The sequence below is a fragment of the Cladophialophora psammophila genome, assembly GCF_000585535.1.
Source record: "Cladophialophora psammophila CBS 110553 chromosome Unknown aczJe-supercont1.18, whole genome shotgun sequence".
In the NCBI taxonomy this organism is placed as follows: domain Eukaryota; kingdom Fungi; phylum Ascomycota; class Eurotiomycetes; order Chaetothyriales; family Herpotrichiellaceae; genus Cladophialophora; species Cladophialophora psammophila.
Genome location: NW_006912939.1, coordinates 498,361 through 515,744, shown reverse-complemented (window position 1 = coordinate 515,744; position 17,384 = coordinate 498,361). Strand labels below are relative to the sequence as shown.

The window sequence follows — 17,384 nt, the reverse complement described above, 5'->3', positions numbered from 1 at the left end:
GGCCTTTTAGAACAACTACACTCGGCCGTCTGTTCGAACAACGGTTGGATACAGGACGTTTCCTGCCCTCCATTTCTCCTGGAGCACTTGGTTGTGGATATTAAGTTGAGGGTTCCAACGGACCGTTCACGCCCACCCCCACTGGCCCAGAACTCAGATCAAGTCACGCACTGGAGTCATATATCCATATTTGTCTCCTATATCAACTAGACCCGTCAAAAAACGCCTCTGGGAGAGATTTCCCAGACTTTGTGTACGCTCCATTAAGCAGAGAACTGAGGTGCTCACCGCTGCCTGCGCAACCATTCCCTCACCAACATGTCCCGATCCGGCCGGCGAGGTCCTTGGTTGCCAGAAGAAGATGATACTCTGTTGCATCTTGTCCGAACCCAAGGGCCGAACAACTGGGTCAGTATCTCCAAACACATGCAACATCGATCACCGAAGCAGTGCAGAGAACGATATCATCAAAATCTGAAACCTTCTCTGAATCACGACCCTATTTCGCCAGAGGAGGGCGACCTTATCGAGCAACTAGTGGGCGAAATGGGAAAGCGATGGGCCGAAATTGCACGGCGGCTAGGCAACCGGAGCGACAATGCGGTCAAGAATTGGTGGAATGGTAGCATGAATCGGCGAAAAAGGCACACGGGACCGCAGGGTGCTGCTTCAAAGACGGTGGGATACCGGACGCAACCTATTCTTGCTTCGGCATCACCCCTTCCATTCAAGCCGCTTTATCTTCCTAGACATCTTGCTTCTCCATCATTCTCAGTCTCCGGTCCATTTCAGGGACTCGGAACCAGCCCTCCAGGCACACTAGGACCTCAAGTCCCGCGACCAGAGCATCGATACGACCTACTTCCGCAGCCAGACAGACATCAACGCCCCATGCAGACTGATGGCAGGTCTCTCTTGTACCTGGGGTGTAATCAGCCGACCCTGAGCCCTCTTCAGCCACACTCAGCTCCTGGCAATCTACCAAGTCCAAGAGGAATGCCTCTCCTGGGGCTCCAGAACTGGTCGCCAAGTCGATCAGAATGTCAGTTGCCCCCTCTGAACTGGACTGAAGGCCCTGTTCTATCTCCTGCGGCGACTGAGGCCTCGCAAGGATCGTTTAACCAGCAAGCGCCGTCGCTCGTATCAGACAACCAGTCCAATTGTTCTATTTCGCCCAAGACGATGACATCTCCCCGTCCCGGCGGGACTGTGAGCAAACTGCCGTCTATGGAGCTGTGGCCAGAGATGCAACGCAGAAACAGCACAGGTAACTATCCAGATGCCGAGATCGACGGCACTTGGAAGGGGCGGGACAAGGACGATTTCCAAGCGTATCGATCAGCAGAGAGAGCAGGTTCGGTGATTCCAGAAGTCACTGTTGTCCCAGGCTCGCCACGTCCACTTTCACTCCAGGAAGGCAGCATAGGCTTGACCACGATCAAGAGGAATAGCCCAGCTCTACCGAGCGGCAAGAAGGATACTCGGATGAACGTGGCACGGCTTCTTGAATGAAAGATGCCAGAAATATCAGCGGACACCAGCCGCTAAAGCTGGAAATACTCGGCATAGCACCGAGTTGGCTACCAACATTTTGGCATTTGCTTCATTCGATCCCGTTTTCCAGCGATTATTGTACCAACACGGCGGCAAGTTAGCCATCCGACACTACCTGCGAGTTTCACGAGGAGCAAGATTCTACGATACCCAACACCGAGCAAGGAAGGAGGTCCAAGTGTTTTGGGTTAATGTCACCAAGAATTTTCATCTTATTTTATTTAATGCCGGTGGATGTTCCCAGGATGGTTTCTGTGCGGCGGTAAGAGAGTCTCAGCGTTTGGCGATCGATTGTTATGATGTTACAGTTGGGTGTGCGAGTGACTTTCTGGGGGAACAAGCTGCAAGGCGAACTCAGCGCCACGGTCTTGTTCGCGTACAGATATTGACATTCTGTACCGAGTAGGCCGGGGGCAGGCATGATTGATCCGAGCTGGAATGGCCCACACAGACAGTGGGCGGATCCAGAAATGATACAAATTTGTCGTTAAAGTGACTTTTACGTACATTGGCTCTTCTCTGGACCTCACATCACGTCGCTCTCTTGATTGTTTCTATTGATAAAATAACTTTTGCCAGGACTGTGCTCGGTACGACCCAAGGCCATCAGATCATGGACGGCTTCGATAAAGTTGCCAAGCACGAATTGACTGGCAGCTTCCTACATTGGCCAGAGCGCTTGTCGACCACTCTTGTTTGGGGGCAACTCGTACATGCATGTTTGCTGCCCATGACTTTTCTCATGAATCAATCATATTCCTTCAGCCTGCAGGGGGGAATCGGCGGAGAAGCATGGGTGGCGATTTACGCCAGTCGTTTGATCTTCCCGACGGGGAGTCTGGACCCTGGGCCAGCCAGTCGACCCACCGGCTCGCAGGACTCAAAAGATCCCATGACGCTGAGATTGTCGAGAGCCCTGGTCCGCCTTCCTTCTGCCGTGTCCCGCCGCAAGGATCATACGCGGTGGCAGATGCACTATCGTTTCCCATCACTTGGGAGCTGCCAGTTGCTCTGCCAAAGACTGACACCGGCTGGCAACCAATCACAAATCATAGCAGGGATGGTGTCACGGCAGGGACCCAGCGAAAAGATTGGAGAGATCGCCAAGTGGCGCTAGAGGTCAGAAATCTCGGTCTAGCAGGGTCAACAAGCGAGGATGTTGACAGGGGAAGGGGGGCTAGAGGGAGATCAGACGCGTGCACTGTCAACTTGCCCGCTGAACGGCCACTGCTAGCCCTCCTGGGCAGCAGCCACACCGAGAACCCGCTACTAAGGCGTGCTTGGGTCGCCGATCGGGCTTCAGCAGTTGGTCCCCGTAGTGGACAATTGGAGCTGACCCCGGCTCAAGCGTTGAAGTCAAAGCCTTCAGTCTCCTCGGCACACTGGCCAGGCCCGGTGCATTCTGGTGGACTCTCTCCACCCACTGGCGACAGGATAGCCTGCTGCATTCAAGGCTCTTTTCGCTTGTTTCGCCCGCAAGCAGTGGTCGATTGTGTGCCGGCCAAGGCCCCAGGCCACCAATCTACTTGTACGCACCCATGAGCACAAGAGCGAGTGTGCCCCAGTTTACTTCCGGCCTGATCAGGGCCTCCGCGGACGTTGAAGCGGGCAGGCAATCCCGGTGGGTGCTTTCTCCTTTTCTGCTAGCCTGGTGAGCCCTCTTTCCTGCTGACATCTCTTCGGCTGACTGGTTTGCCAGTGGTCGTCGAGAACAAAGACCCTCACTCCTGTACAGAGTCGCTCGAGAGAGCAGTCCAAGAAAGCCCAGGCTGGAGAGATGCATCTTGGCTATGTTAAGACCTTGATGTAAGATGCCGGTGGTTCACAAGCGTCCCCCTCTTTTGTCAAGTGATCGAATCACCATGGAGACCGTTAGCAGATCAGTGGAAATGTGCTTGGGCTAAAGCTGCCCCCCTTCTCTTTCAGCTGCTGTGGCGGCATTTCATCCTTTTTCAGGATGACGAAAGCTCCTACTGCTGCACTCTACTACCCTGCTTCAAGCTACGGAGTATTATCATTTACCCCCATATTTTATGCTGGCGAGAAGGCTTTCGATCCACTGAGCCCAGCCGATGTGAGGGGCGTTGGGCCACGGAAAATAAATTGCTGTCTCAAACCACGGCTCGGAATTGTCCCCGTCTGTCAAAAACACGGCAGTGGGCAGCGGGTGGCGGGTTCAAAGTGTAGGTAAGTCGAGTATGTACCCAGTACCAGTACGGAGACATGATAGCTATGTAGGTGCAGCGGTCTGCATGCATCATGGCGCTCGTACTTCGGCTGTCAATAGGTGCCATCACCTCTTTCATCAACCATGGACAGGCCGCGAATCGACACTATGATCGGTACGTCAAACGGGTCTTCGCGTAAATGCCGAGGGCACAGGAGGTCAGGATAACTATCCACCTTTCTCGAAGGCAGAAGACATTGGTGAGATTGTCCACCTTGCTGACGAAGTTACGAGATAAAGTATGGTTTTCGAGCACCATCTACTTACACTAACTGACTCGGCATGAGAACCGCTCCAATTCCAGGGCTAAACTGCATCGGAGTTGCAGCTCCCACGAGGCGACGATCAGCATCAATTGAGATCTTGTCTTCTTGATGTTGACCACCTGTCTGCCATTCCCTGTTGGTCGTATTCCATTGCAGGGGAAAGATTACCTTTTCCAAAACTGAATGTACCTATATGCTATCTCTGCCCAGGACAATGCATCTTCCCTGTCTATCTTTGTCTCCCCTCCGTGAGGGAGCATAGGCTCGAGATCGGCGATCTTTTAGAGTTAGTCTTCCCTTCGGGTGAGGCAGGGCGTCGACGGGGCTGCGATCACGATTTGACGGCTTGTTGCATATGTACATACCCCGGACTTGTCTGGAATGAAGGCATGCACAGCTAGTGATGGCTTTGCCACCTACTACCCGATTCGACGTCCACAAGCGAGTTTCACAGGCCCCTCTTGGCCCTTGAAACGCCACATGCTCGAGCTGTCCACCACTAAAAGGAATGGCATCGAGTCAGTCGTCGAACAGTCCTTTTGCGGCGGTACAAGCAACTACGGAGTACAGAACGCCCCAAATAAGGCATGCTTCTAGCACGCAGTGTGTAAACTGATCTGTTACTCTTGCTCACTCAACCACACCAGGGACATCAAGCAGAGCGAGCAAAATACGATCTCAAGGCCAAAAGAACCAAAAAGGGGTCAACAACCAACAGGGGGGGGCAGGGCCCACGGCCCATGGCCCTGATACTGTCAAGGAAGTTGCATGTCGTAACATTGCAGATCTGTCAAATCTTTTTTCCTTGAAGCAATATCAGTGTTGCAATCGGCCAGCTCTGTCATGGCAGCCTTGCACGATCCCCCTGAGGCCCAGATATCTCCTTTGGCGAGCCTCCGTCAATCGCGAGTCAATCTACCCACTGCAAGTAAGCGAGCTCCTTCGCGTCCTCAGACAAAGGATAAATGGGCATCTGCCACGAGTCGATGGAGGGATTGCCGGATCCAGTTATGCGAAAAACGAGTGCATTGTGCATACACAACGCTGAAAAGCCGGGTCGCTCGCCGTAGAGCGGCCCGGTTGATTTAATGCTTGTCGATCTTTTGCCCCTTCTTCTGAAGGCGGACGCCTTCAGCTTTGCAAGGCGAACTATCAGGTACTCGGTACCATCCTCAGGGGGCAATATGTCCTACGTTCCTCCGGTATACTGTAGAGGTGCACCCTTGCTATTAAACCTTGTAAGGCAATCGGGAACTTTTCTTCAACCGTTGGGGATTTCACGTAAGCCGACGCCTCGATGGCTATTAGGTAGCCATCAAGGGGCTTGACCGGTCTATTAGCGGAACGATAATTGCCAGCCATAACAAGGCTTGGCCTGCAGAATCCTGGTGAGGCATGTGTCAGTGTGAAACCTTGATCTCGTGTGGCTCATCTTAGTTGTTTTCTACGGAAGCTTCGGTGGCCATTCGCAAGCTTGGACCAGCTGTTTTGGCCTTTGCCAACGCGTGGCGTAATGGGCCCTCCTTGGCCCTTTGGTTACTGGGGCCGTTCAGCCGACAGCCCTCCTTTGGTGTGGTGCTTATTGGAACTAAAATCTCCATCGAAGCGGCTACTCTCCTCGTACAACAGATGGTATTACGAGCATACTATTTCCTTCCCAGGCCCTCTATCTTTAACTAAGAGGCGCCTTTTCCACGCCCACCAGATCCTGTCCTACCCAGGTCGGCCCTTACAATTACGAACTCATGCACAAGCCGATTCGCCAGATACTGGCCATGTGAGTATTTTCAGAACCAGCATCGGTACAAACTTTAAAGCGTAGCACCTGGCAGAGTTTGTTTGTGACTTATCCGAAGCGCGACGGACTGCACAAAATCCGCCCCAGTCTAGTAAGCCTCCAGATGCAAGGCGGATGCAGAGCTACGTCCTCTAGCACCCGCCGCAATTTGAAGCCTCCAACTTCCTGATACATTATCCTACGAGGTCGAAGTGCAGGACAGAGCTCTGGGTGTTATGCCCTTGTTTCTGCAGTCACATTATGCTCCCCCCTCCCCCCCCTCAAACTCCTCGTTGCGGCTTGCACCTCAGGCAACAAGACCTTGTGGGCTAGGACCTCGTACGAGTGCTCCGTGCTCCGTACTTGTACCTACTAGTAGGTAATTGAAATTTCCCCGGCTTATACTCTATTGATCCTTCTCGGTGGCGACGGTGGAGAAAGGCGGATGCGTTGTGGGCTTTGGGCTATTCGAGCCATCTCAGTTAGGCAGTCTCAACATGACTACAACAGGTGCACGCCCAACAACTGCTCTCTACAGGCAACGAGCCCCCCTTGGAGCCTTGTCCTTTTAGGGGCCACCTGGACTTGCCCTTAAACGGATTAGCGACCCAATGGCTGTCGCCAGGGCCCCTTTCGACTTCGGCTCACGGCAGCGGTAAGAATTGACGACAGGACAACGAAAAGGCCAGGACCTCTTCTGCTGCTGCTGCTGCTGCTGCTAGCTGGCGTTGAGTCCACGAAGCGCCTATTTGCTCTCCACAGTGTTATGGTGGGCTTGCAGCACAGGCTTCTCACCCAACAAGGTATATCAGACCACGTCTGGTCTCGTTGATGGAGATACATGTCCGATTGGCCTGCGTTGCCCACAAGGAGCAAAGACGCTGTGCGACCATTTGAAAGCGCATCCTCGAGATCCGAAGTTTCATACTACCATCAGTGGTTCACTTCCGAGATTCAATACTTGCCGCTTTTCAGCCAAGATCTCAATCTTCCCGCGTTGTGCAAAGGGTTTCCTTGTCTATCAGAGGCACATCCTTGGGCATTGATCCCTGGGCCATTGCTCGGATGAAGTCTTGAACGAGGCTGGCCATTTTGGTTTTGCATGTAAGACCACCGCTGTGGCCTGAAAAGTTACAGACAGATACGACAGATACATGTTCTCCGGATGTCTGGAATCGGGCATCGCCACCTAAGCATGGGCACGTCTCGCCACCCAATGGTGCCACAAAAACACCACGGACATGCTTGTGGCCCTCTGCTCCTCCCCCATCGTCTGGCCCTTTCCTGCATGAAAGCTGTCCACCATTCGTTCTTGCTGTCAGCCGTGGCTTTTCTGCCGTACACCTAACCCGCTGGGTTCTACTTATCTGCCCAGTGCAGACACCAAAGCTCACATGGATGCGAGAGTCTGGATTTTACCGTGCCGTCTCGCAGCTTAGTCTGCAGCGATACTTTCCGTTTCCGCTTTCTCTTGCCCTGAAGTCTGTTATCCCTCGGTCTCACGCAATCCGCTGGTTGCCATGGGGCTTTGGACTCCCCAAGAGGGACAGACTTGTGGGGGTGATGGTGGTGACCGCTCACCCCAAGAGGTACCTGGATGGAGTACGTCCCAGGCAAATAGGCGCCAGCCATCACAGCTAGTTGCCCAAATACTGCCTAATTCTTACGGCCAGCCAGCGAAGGCACGGCACGGGCACTGACTATGGTCCCATTGATAACATACCTTTTGGAACGACTCTATGAACCCCAAGGCCACCTTTCGCGAAAGAGCTTGGTCGTTTAGATCTTTGCCATGCGCACTTTTCAACACTTTCACACCTTTTAGGTATTCCTGCGCTAAAGATCTCACACCCTCATCCCCAGCCAAAGAAGTCAATAACCCGAAGCGTCAGCTCGGGTATCTCGCTCTATCTAGAACGAGGTGGAATCTTGATTCTGCTGGGACCAGAGTCATCCCGTCTCACTTCATTAGATGTTCAAGCATCAACTTTGACAAGCGCCCCCTTGGACAAGCTGGATCCCCTTCCCCCCTGTAAAGGAACCGGTTGATGGCGTGCAGATGCAAATTACGGCAGATGCCCCAGGACGGCGAATCACTGTCGGCTAAAGGCGTTTAGAAATTTCTCGCTCGCAGTCGCCCCTACGGGCTATTGATGATGACCTAGGGAATGCCCTGCCACGCTCTCAAGGTCCTTAAACCTTCGACAAACTAGTTTGACACTTCATCCCCATCGGTTGCTCCTGTGGACCTTGCGAACATCACCGTTGGAGGGAGACTGGAATCTTCTAATTATATCAAACGACAGTTTTTGGTGCAAGGCGGAGGCCAGAGTGAAACGTGAAAGCATAGGTATTTTGAATGTTGTGGTTGGCAGGCCGTCGCTCAGGGGAGTTGAATCAGGACTCAAGGATAAGGGTTTGGCCTTCTGCACAATGCCTGCCTTGAATGCAATCCCCTTGGACTTGCCGTTTGCCAGAGCCGGACGCGCTCAGGATCGGTCGATCTCGTGCTTTGGCGGTTTCCTCTTTAGGCCTGTGGATACGCAACTTTATGCATGCCTTAACTTGAACGCGTCGCCCTGCAGATCATTCAGCTGAGCCAGGGCATATGCAAGAAGTGACGGCGCTAAGTGTTGACTGCTGTATGAATGCCAGGCAATAATCGACATGAGAGGCTCAAAGATCCAAGAATCACGTCGTATCTGGCCATCTATGTGATGGTGAAGGCATCGTGCGTGTGGGAGAGGAATTTGCAGTGTGCCACCTTCCTCATGCCATGAGCAAGGTGGGTATTTGCGATGCAATGGAACGAGGCCCAGAGGCGTCGAAGCCTGTTGGGTTCACCGTGTCGTGACTGGCCTACTATTCAACGTTGAAAGTTGACTCCTTCTGATCCACCGCTGGCACATCCCAGCTGAAAAGACCCCATCTTCTGGCTTGTAATGGCATTGAGCCAGTTCAACGCAACTGAATCTACCTCGATGGACCTGTTGCTGCAATCAGGAAGAAGACTTCCTGGAAGTGACAAGTTCCAGCGGAGAGACGGGCCCAAAGACGACGGGAAAACATGGATCGCTGGGCCACTGGGGGGGAATGAAGGAGCACCCAGGAGCAGTTCATGTCCGAGACATTTCCTAGGCCTCTCCCAACCACCACTCATCCATCATATCCCGGGCTTGAGGCGCCTATCCGCTCAGCAGGTGCTTCAGAGGTGCGAAGGGTCCTGGCCATGGCTCCATACTCCCTGTGCGTGATGAATGAAGGGAGAAATCCAGCTGTACCGTGTATGTTCCAAAGTTCTCCGTAGGGAAAAAGGACCGAGGAGGGCATACGGGGACATCTGCTGATGCTCGACGCTTGTTTATTTCTGGTTTCTCGAGCTTTGGCATCTAGGTAGGTTTGAGGCCCTCTCGTTCTCTCTCCCCCTCCTCCTCCTCCTCCCTCGCCCTTCCCCCCCTGTTCTCATTTGTGCTGCCAACGCAATTTCCCCGGTGCATCCAGATCCAGGTGACAGGTCTATTGTTCTGTTCTGGAGTTGAATTCTTTCATTCATTCTCTTCCTCCACATACTTTTCTCATCATGGTGGGAGTCCATGGAATGGTTTATATTGCAGAGCAGAGCCAAAGCTGGACATAGATATCCTGCCAAACCGCCCCTCAGAGTCCGCAAAGGGGCAGCTGTGCAGACACGATGGATGATCCATGGCGGGCGCTGTAGGCGGAGCTGATCTTTCTTGAAGCAGCCTTTGCAGCCTTTCAACTGATATCCAACCAACAGTGCTTGTAGTACTCAAAGGGGAGGAAGAATCTCTGTGGTTGGGGTGAAGGTGTAGCTCGCCTTGCCTCTCCCTTGCCAAACATCAAAACCCCCTATCTATTCTTTGCGATCCCTGACCTCTCACCGCTAGCTATCAGGACTTCTTCCTCTGAATGATTTACACTCCTTGACGCCTTTTCCTCAAGAGCTGAATATACCACCGACATCGCTCCCCCTTCGTTACACACAGAAAGAGCGGCGTAATGGGCAATAACTGGGTCTCTCCCTGGTTCAAAATCACAATCTCGAGCTCATCGTCGGCCCTTGATGATGCCAGATCCACGGATTCATGCCGTCCTATCGGCAGAGGGCAGTCGTCGCCCAGGACAGCAAGGTCCAGAACTGCTCCCCCGAACAATTCGCTCGTTCGTTCACTTTGTCATCCATCCATTTATCTTTTTTTTACAATCTGGCAAGTGAGCAGTGATGAGTCAAAACAACTACCCCAGAGCTACAGCTACATCCTCGCCTCTTCCCTCGTCTCGTCTCATCTCGCTTCCTCGCCTGTTAAACCTTCCATTCCAAAATCGCGAAATAACCGCCGTCTCTCCCCAATTCTACGAGTACGTCCTCCCCGTGCGTCGTCTGTGTCCCGTTCAATCCCCATCTCCGTGCCCTCGGTGCGTGGAAGGCCGAGGAGCAGCATATCGACCTACATTCGCACCTACATACCTGTCTCCTGGTCTGCCTGCTTGCATAGGTATTCACCTAGTGTGAGACCCTGTGTTCCTGTCTGCAGAACAAGGAAAAAGGACAGTCCGATGGGAGAGAAGATACCAAGATGAAAAGAAGAGAAAGACCAGGGGGACTGGGAGAGAAACCAGAGGAGGAGAAGGAGGATAGGCCCCCAAAAAAAGGAGGTATACCTCTGTCTTTTGGAACGTGGGTACAACAGACAGTTTGGGAGGATCTCGGCAGGTGCTACTTACTGACCGCCAAGGCAAGAAAATGAAAGAAATGAAATGACGAGAACCGACACGTCGAGAAAGAGAAGGGAAGGAGAATTAAAGCGGAACAATATCCACGGGAAGAGATATATCCTTATCGTCTCCACGAGGTTTAGGGCTCGAAGCAACAAGGGACGCTAAAGGAAGAAGAAAATGGGTTCGCGACTCAAGATGTTGACAGTGGATGTAGAGAGAGCTATGAGTGACTGGGTGAGGTGGTGAATATCAATATCAAACAAACATCGACATGGATAATCGATATTCCACAACCAAGAAAAGAAGACCACTCCAAATGAACACACGCGTGGCTGTTTGTCTGAGAGAAGTTGAAGGGCCCTCCCTCCTGCGATGCCATAGCCCTGTCTGATATATATACTCTATATCATGTTCCACAGACGATGTTCCCTATACCATGCTCCGTCTCCTACGCTGAACATCACCACACCAATACAGCGGCCATGACATCCATTTCTCACGGAATAGTACGCACTAACACAGCATACCAATACGAGGGGTACCACAATATATCATATTATATCAATTCCCTCGACCCCCCCATCCATCCTATATTAGAACCCTATCCCCCCATCCCTTTCTTTCCCTTTTCCTTTCCCTGATTCACCCTCTCTCCCTTCGCATTCCCATTTCCCATTTCCCGTTTCCCATTTCCCATTTCCCATTCCGCCAGAAACAACAACAGCTGCAGCAGCAGGTGCAACAGTTTGACGATGAAGTCGCTGGCGCTCTCCCCGCTCGTCAGCTCGGCGTCCAGCTTCCAAACAAGAAACAACCCATTTGTTGATTTGAAGCATCCCATCATCACCCAGCCACAATGGATGAATACACACATGCATGCGTCATCGGATCTCTCTGTTCCGACCAAAAACTCCGGCAAGCAAGGTCACAAGGTGCCAAACGCACCGTCAAACTGGTTCTTTTTTGTCATTTCGTAAAAGTCGTCAAGTATCTTCGTGTCCCATAGGATCGGATCATCATTCGGCCTCTCCACCTAACACAAGGAATGAGAAGAAGAAAAAATCCCATAGAGGGTCTGTCCGTGACACCCATACATGTCCTTCGTATTGAAGACAACTTTTTGCGCCTGTTCATTGTTGAAATCGAAGAATCAACGAACCCCACCGCGCCAGCTTGCTTGCATGCAAGCACCCCCCCCCTTAACTCGCTCGCTCATTATCGCGTGGAAAACGCACCTTGAAATCGCCCAGGCATAAAGACACAATTCCCCACCATTGTATGTCCCATTTGTTGTTATTCATAACCATATGTCACCACCTTCGCCTTTCTCCCATTTCCTCCAAGCAGACCAGTATGCTGCTTCCAAATCCCTCACCCAGCGCTTCGTATCAAAGAGCCGACTCGTCCAACGCCCTTCCCACAACATGCGCCGCAAGTCCACCAATCTGCCTCTGCCACGGCCGATTTTCTGTCTATTAGACTCGGATGAAGGATATTTGAGGTCTTGTGCGAGATGAATTGCTGTGTCGATGTATTGTTTCTCACTTCTGACGAGCAGATCTCTCCTTGCTTCATCGCCTTCGCGACCTTCCGGCAGTGCGCTTGCTACAATGCTGCCTGCCATGCGACTGCACATCTTATATTTCCATTTACCCCATGTGACTATGGGCGTGCCGGACCAGACGGTGTCGGCAGCCGTGGTATGTGCGTTGCATTCCGGTGTGTCGAGGAAGAGGTCGACGACAGATGCGCGCGTAATGTGTGTCCCTTTGGCAGCAACGTCGGTAAACACGATGCGGTCAGCTACTTGCTTGCCAGCCCATTTTTCCGCGTAGCGTTTGAGATTCTGCTCTCCTAAATCCGGGAAGCGCAGCAGCCACAATATTGCGTTGGGGACCGCCTTTAAAATCTGGAGGTACATGTCGAACGTGGCTGGATCAATCTTGTACAGCTGATTGAAGTTGCCCAAAATTACGGCTGAATTGGACAAGGTTGGGAACAACTCTCTCCTCAATCTCCAGCGATTGTCTTGTTCGTGTTCCCAAGCCGCTTCACGGCTGGCGGGGTCTTTGAGATTTGTAGGGCCCTTCTCTGCATCAGGCGCACTTTGCTTGTGGTCCACACAAAAGAACGTGTCACGAGCAAAAATGACGTTTTCTGAGTACACCCAATCCTCGACGTCCTCCACCAACGAGTCTGCCCGTAGTCGATCTTCAATATCCACATTGCGTCGCCATGGTGAGAGTGTGTCGGGAGGTACGGAAATCGCGTCAGCAAATACGTAGTCGCACCATTCAGCTCCCAGCGTGCCAGCGAAGCCCATGAAAGACATGTGGATAGGCGCAGGCCGAGCGGCAAAAACTTCATTTCGTGCGCCTCGAGTGTACCCATTGAGATTGACCAAGATGTGGACGCTATCTTTCACAATTTGATTGACCAGTCGTTCCACACTCCAGGATGACGCGTCGTAGAAGACCGGAGCTTCACGTTCTATCTGTTGGCGGTGGATAGAACCATCAGAGGCTGTTGTTGCGTAGCATATAGCCCTCACCCGCGATGAATCGTGCAAGCCGAAGATGGATTGCATCAAATGTGCCAGAGGATGATTGTTGAAGTCCGAGCTGACATAGCCCACATTCAAACAGGGATTGGGAGGCGACGGCGGAGGAAACACGGTAGCCGGAAGCCACGCAGATCGAAGAGTGCAGACAGAAATGCGGAGGGCATTTCTCTGCGAGATCTGTCGTACCTGCTTGGCAGAGAGCGGTGCTGTAAATGTATGGAAAGGAAGTACTGTTGGCGCTGAGGGCGGCGATAGCGAATTGGGAAGATATGGTCGCGCATACTTTCGGGATGGATACTCCCTTCCACGTTTGTAACGATCCTGATACCACTGCCACCCAATCTGGCGGATTGCGCGTTCTACAAGACGCACGATTCGAGATCCTTCCCATCTCTGTCCGGACCAGTATCGTAGTGCTTGTCGCACAGTTTCCAATGTCTGATTTCGCCCGCTGTCCTGGGAGGAATGCTTGTGCAAGGTCAATTGTACCGCCAGGGAGTCGATAACAGCTGGAGTCAATGTTCCACACCCCCAGGTTTCCCCGTCCTTGAGTTGTTTCTTGACTATCTCCACCACTCGATTGATCCACCCGTGTGGCCGGGTCGGTTCTTGTTTCATACCTCTGTCGTCTACATGCAGACTGTCTCGCATGGGGTCCTTGGCACAGATGCCACCGCGGCCATCCCAGCTGCATACCGAATTCAATGCCGTCGCAAGTCCACAGACCGCTTCAGCGAAATCAGGGTTGGCGACAACTGCTCGTCTGTAATAGGCAATGGCATCAGCTACACGGCCTTGGTCTTTAACGGCGTTCGCCAAATTCGCCAGCGCAATGTCGAAGCTGCCATCGCAGGCCACTGCCCGCTCGTACATCTTGATCGCTGCGCCAAGTTGCCCAATATCTTTCAATAGGCTACCCAAGTTCGTGAATAGATGAGCGTGCTTCTGGTCGATATTGAGGCCGTAGTTATAGTACATCAATGCCAATGACACTCCGGTGCCAGCGACAACCCCCGGTATATTGGAAATCTGGGAAAAGTTCGAATCGACCAGGTGGTCGGGATGCACGCTTTGCTGTACACCGGCGAGGAGGATCCCCACATTGTTCGCTGTCGAGGGACTCCGCTGCAAAGACAAGGACAGGTAGTACAATGCCAGAATCTCTCTTGTCGTCGGTGCTTTGAGACTTCCAATTTCTGTCGCATTGGACATTCCATCCTGATAGATCTTGGCGAGAGAAAGCAGGGAATTACTCGTGGTGGAGAGTCCTGCCTGTACCGCAAAAGGAGTCGAGACATTTTCTAGGCCAGGTAAGTTGCCTTCTGGCGGAAACATGTGCCTGGCAGTGGCTTCGGCGTGCTCGGGTGCCAGCAAGATGGGATCCTTGCTCTCGAGCTTTGCTCGGACATATTCACGATCGCGGATGGTGCGCAGACAAGCTGTCAAGATATCATCAATCAGACCCCTGATCCCCTGTTTCCTCCGGCCCGTGGAGATAAGAACGGCGTCCTCGAATGCCGCAGCCGCAGCATGATTTTGACCAAGGGCATATAACATATTTCCCTTGGCATGTACAAGAGCCAGCATCCGGCCGTTGTCTGCCCCAGGAATTGCATAGCCGCTCGTACCATAGCCGGGAGGCTGAGGTTCGGATCCCGCCGAGATATTCTGACTATAATCCAGATCGTAGTCATACTGCGCGTTATCATACGAAGCGACTGTATTAATGCTTGAAGCGTGGCTTTTGGTGTCGCTCTCCGCATCACTCAATTCGGCCCAAGAGTTATGAGGATCATCGCCCCGAATTCGGAGCGTGTTCTCAACATATTCGATCACACTGACAGCCTCTCTCGCTCTGTGGCTTGCGCACAGCAATCCGATAAGATGCTCCACCGCCTCGAAGTAGCTGGGTCGTAAGCTGACAGCATCTGACCAATATTTGAGGGCATCTTCGCGGCGATGGAGGGCGTGGCAAGTTGCTGCTAGATTAGACATAGCTTCGATATGACTAGGATCTTGCCTCAAAACTGCTCTGTACCATTCCTCGGCTTTGACGTAGTTGCCTAAGCCGTAAGCCAGACAACCTGCCAACAGCATGCCGTCCACCCAGGGAGTATCAGCTTCTTGACACAACAGTTCCATAGTTTGGAGTGCAGTAACTGCCGACTCATAAGAGGGTACCTGTGGGACATTGTTGGTCCTGGTACTGACCTGCACTATCCCTTGTGATCGATCTCTCAATCCATACTGTTGACCAATTAGATTCCTGGACTCGCCGTGACTCGGAAAAGATTGAAAGTCTTGCGCAGTTAATGCTTGCTGCGGTCTGAAGATTGCTGTCTGTGGTCGGGATGGGATATCGTACGTTGACTGTTCGGTACCAGAGCGGTAAAAAGGATTAGAAGGCTCCTGTCGCTGGGATGGTGGTGGGCCTGTTGAATCAACTTGGAAGTGCGATCCGGTTCTGATGGGGGGTCTCGGGAAAATAGCAGGCTTCGAAGACCTCGTCCCCGAGGCACCATGTGCGCCTGAACGCTGGTCCTTGGTAGTACATCTGATCGTCTGAAGGAGATCCATATAGATTTTGTTCGCCCAAGCGAAGGTCTTATCCCTGAAAGCGATGCGCTCCGAACGGGGTCCAGGCATGAGAGATGCCAATGTTGGTCTGGTCACAGTAGCCACCGAGTCTGCCATGGGGCGGTCACGGAGCGAAAAAGGATGAGCGTAGGGGTTCTGTGAGGCCTGATACGCATTTTGATGAAGATTCCACTTCGACGAAGGCGAGTCAATCAGCCCCATCGGTGTGCCCAACATCTGCTGAGCCATGTTTTGCAGGTAAGCATCGTTCGGTGCAACTGGAAGTCGGCCAGGTTTTCGAAGCTGATGAAAGTGTTCGAAGTGATGGTCTAAAGGAAACCTCTCGGCCGGAGCGCGGGGAAAGAAACGACTGTCTCGAATGGCAGCTGGACGATAGGGATTGTATGTTCCATCTGGCCAATATGGCCCATACAACTCCTGCCCGGCAGACGCAGTGGGGCCAAATTGAGACTGAAGAGTAGCGGGAAGGACGGTGGGAATATTCGAGCCAGGCTGGACATAATACCTCTGCGTCGGCTGTAATGGCGGAGTCTGGTTGAGCATTGAATCGAGTCCGCCAGGAAAATCCCAAGCTGGGCGAAAGGGCAATGGTTTAGAGGGTCCGTAGGGCTGAGAACGCATTTCATGTCTTCCTTCTCTTCCTAAATCTGTTCCACTGAACCCCTCTGGTCGCTGAGAACGCTTCGCTTCCGGCCATGGCGATGAGCTGGTGAAGGAAGGAGTGGATTGCTGAAAGGCTGGTGAGGAACCGAGGATGACATGCTTTGTCGCTGGTATTTGCACGTTCTTGTCCAGTGCAGATGTGTCCGTCTCGTACAGTCTTCCGCCATTAGGTGTCTTCCGGTGTCTCATCATCTCATGTTCCGCATAGCTGAGTCCTGTTGAACGTTGACGCCCATGTCCGGGATCTCTCGAGTGAGCAGGAATGGCATATTGTCGAGGGGCCGCACTGTTGGGCGGGCGTTGATAGATGTTCGGATCTCTGATGGGATCCATCATATTCGCGTAACGCTGATGTGCTGTAAGCATCGTATCTGAGAGAGATTCGTCGTCTTGAGCTCCAATCTGAACAGTGGCAGTTTGGTTTGGCCGGACAAAAATGTCGGAGCGGACAGTACAAATCAACCCGCTTCGAAGGCAGTGGGAGGAGGTCGCCTCGACGACTTCAGGTCACTCGAAGATGAAAGAAGGCAGCTGGGCCTGCTCTTGTTCCCATCCCCGATGCTCATTGTGTTCCTCCAGAGTTGCTCCTGCGCGCCAATCTCTGCCCAATCATGGATGAAAAGGTGTTGCAGAAAACATCCACAACTTGGGGAGTCGAGAACTGGTGTAATGCAAGGGAGGAATTGGCCCAGACCAGCTTCAGGTCCGTGCTCGTTAACGCCAGGTAGCAGGTATGTATTGGGCCCGCAAATCGTAGAATGCAAGGGAGAGGAGGAGGATATGAGAAGAGGACACGTCGAAGGAGCAAGTTGTCGGTCGATGGTCGATCTTTTGATCTCAGGGCTGCGAACACGAGGGCGAAGGCGGGCAGCGGATCGGCCAGGATTGTGATGTTGTTTTTTTGGAGATGGAGAAGGTACCAGGTATGGAGCCTGGCGGAGAGGGAGGCGTAATGGAGAGGTAAACTAAGTACTGCTAAACGGTCCGCTCGATATC

At 52.6% G+C, this 17,384-nt stretch overlaps 2 protein-coding genes across 2 annotated transcripts; one reads left to right on the top strand and one right to left on the bottom strand.

Moving 5' to 3' along the window:
- Window positions 1–318: 318 nt before the first annotated feature.
- Window positions 319–1,512, top strand: A1O5_10088 (myb-like DNA-binding protein FlbD; the record flags this gene model as incomplete). The annotated part of the gene is made up of 1 exon (XM_007750666.1): window positions 319–1,512. One exon carries the CDS (start codon window positions 319–321, stop codon window positions 1,510–1,512), a length of 1,194 nt encoding a protein of 397 aa, XP_007748856.1.
- A 10,349-nt stretch (window positions 1,513–11,861) lies between these two features.
- Window positions 11,862–16,754, bottom strand: A1O5_10087 (uncharacterized protein; the record flags this gene model as incomplete). The annotated part of the gene is made up of 1 exon (XM_007750665.1): window positions 11,862–16,754. One exon carries the CDS (start codon window positions 16,752–16,754, stop codon window positions 11,862–11,864), a length of 4,893 nt encoding a protein of 1,630 aa, XP_007748855.1.
- Window positions 16,755–17,384: the final 630 nt, after the last annotated feature.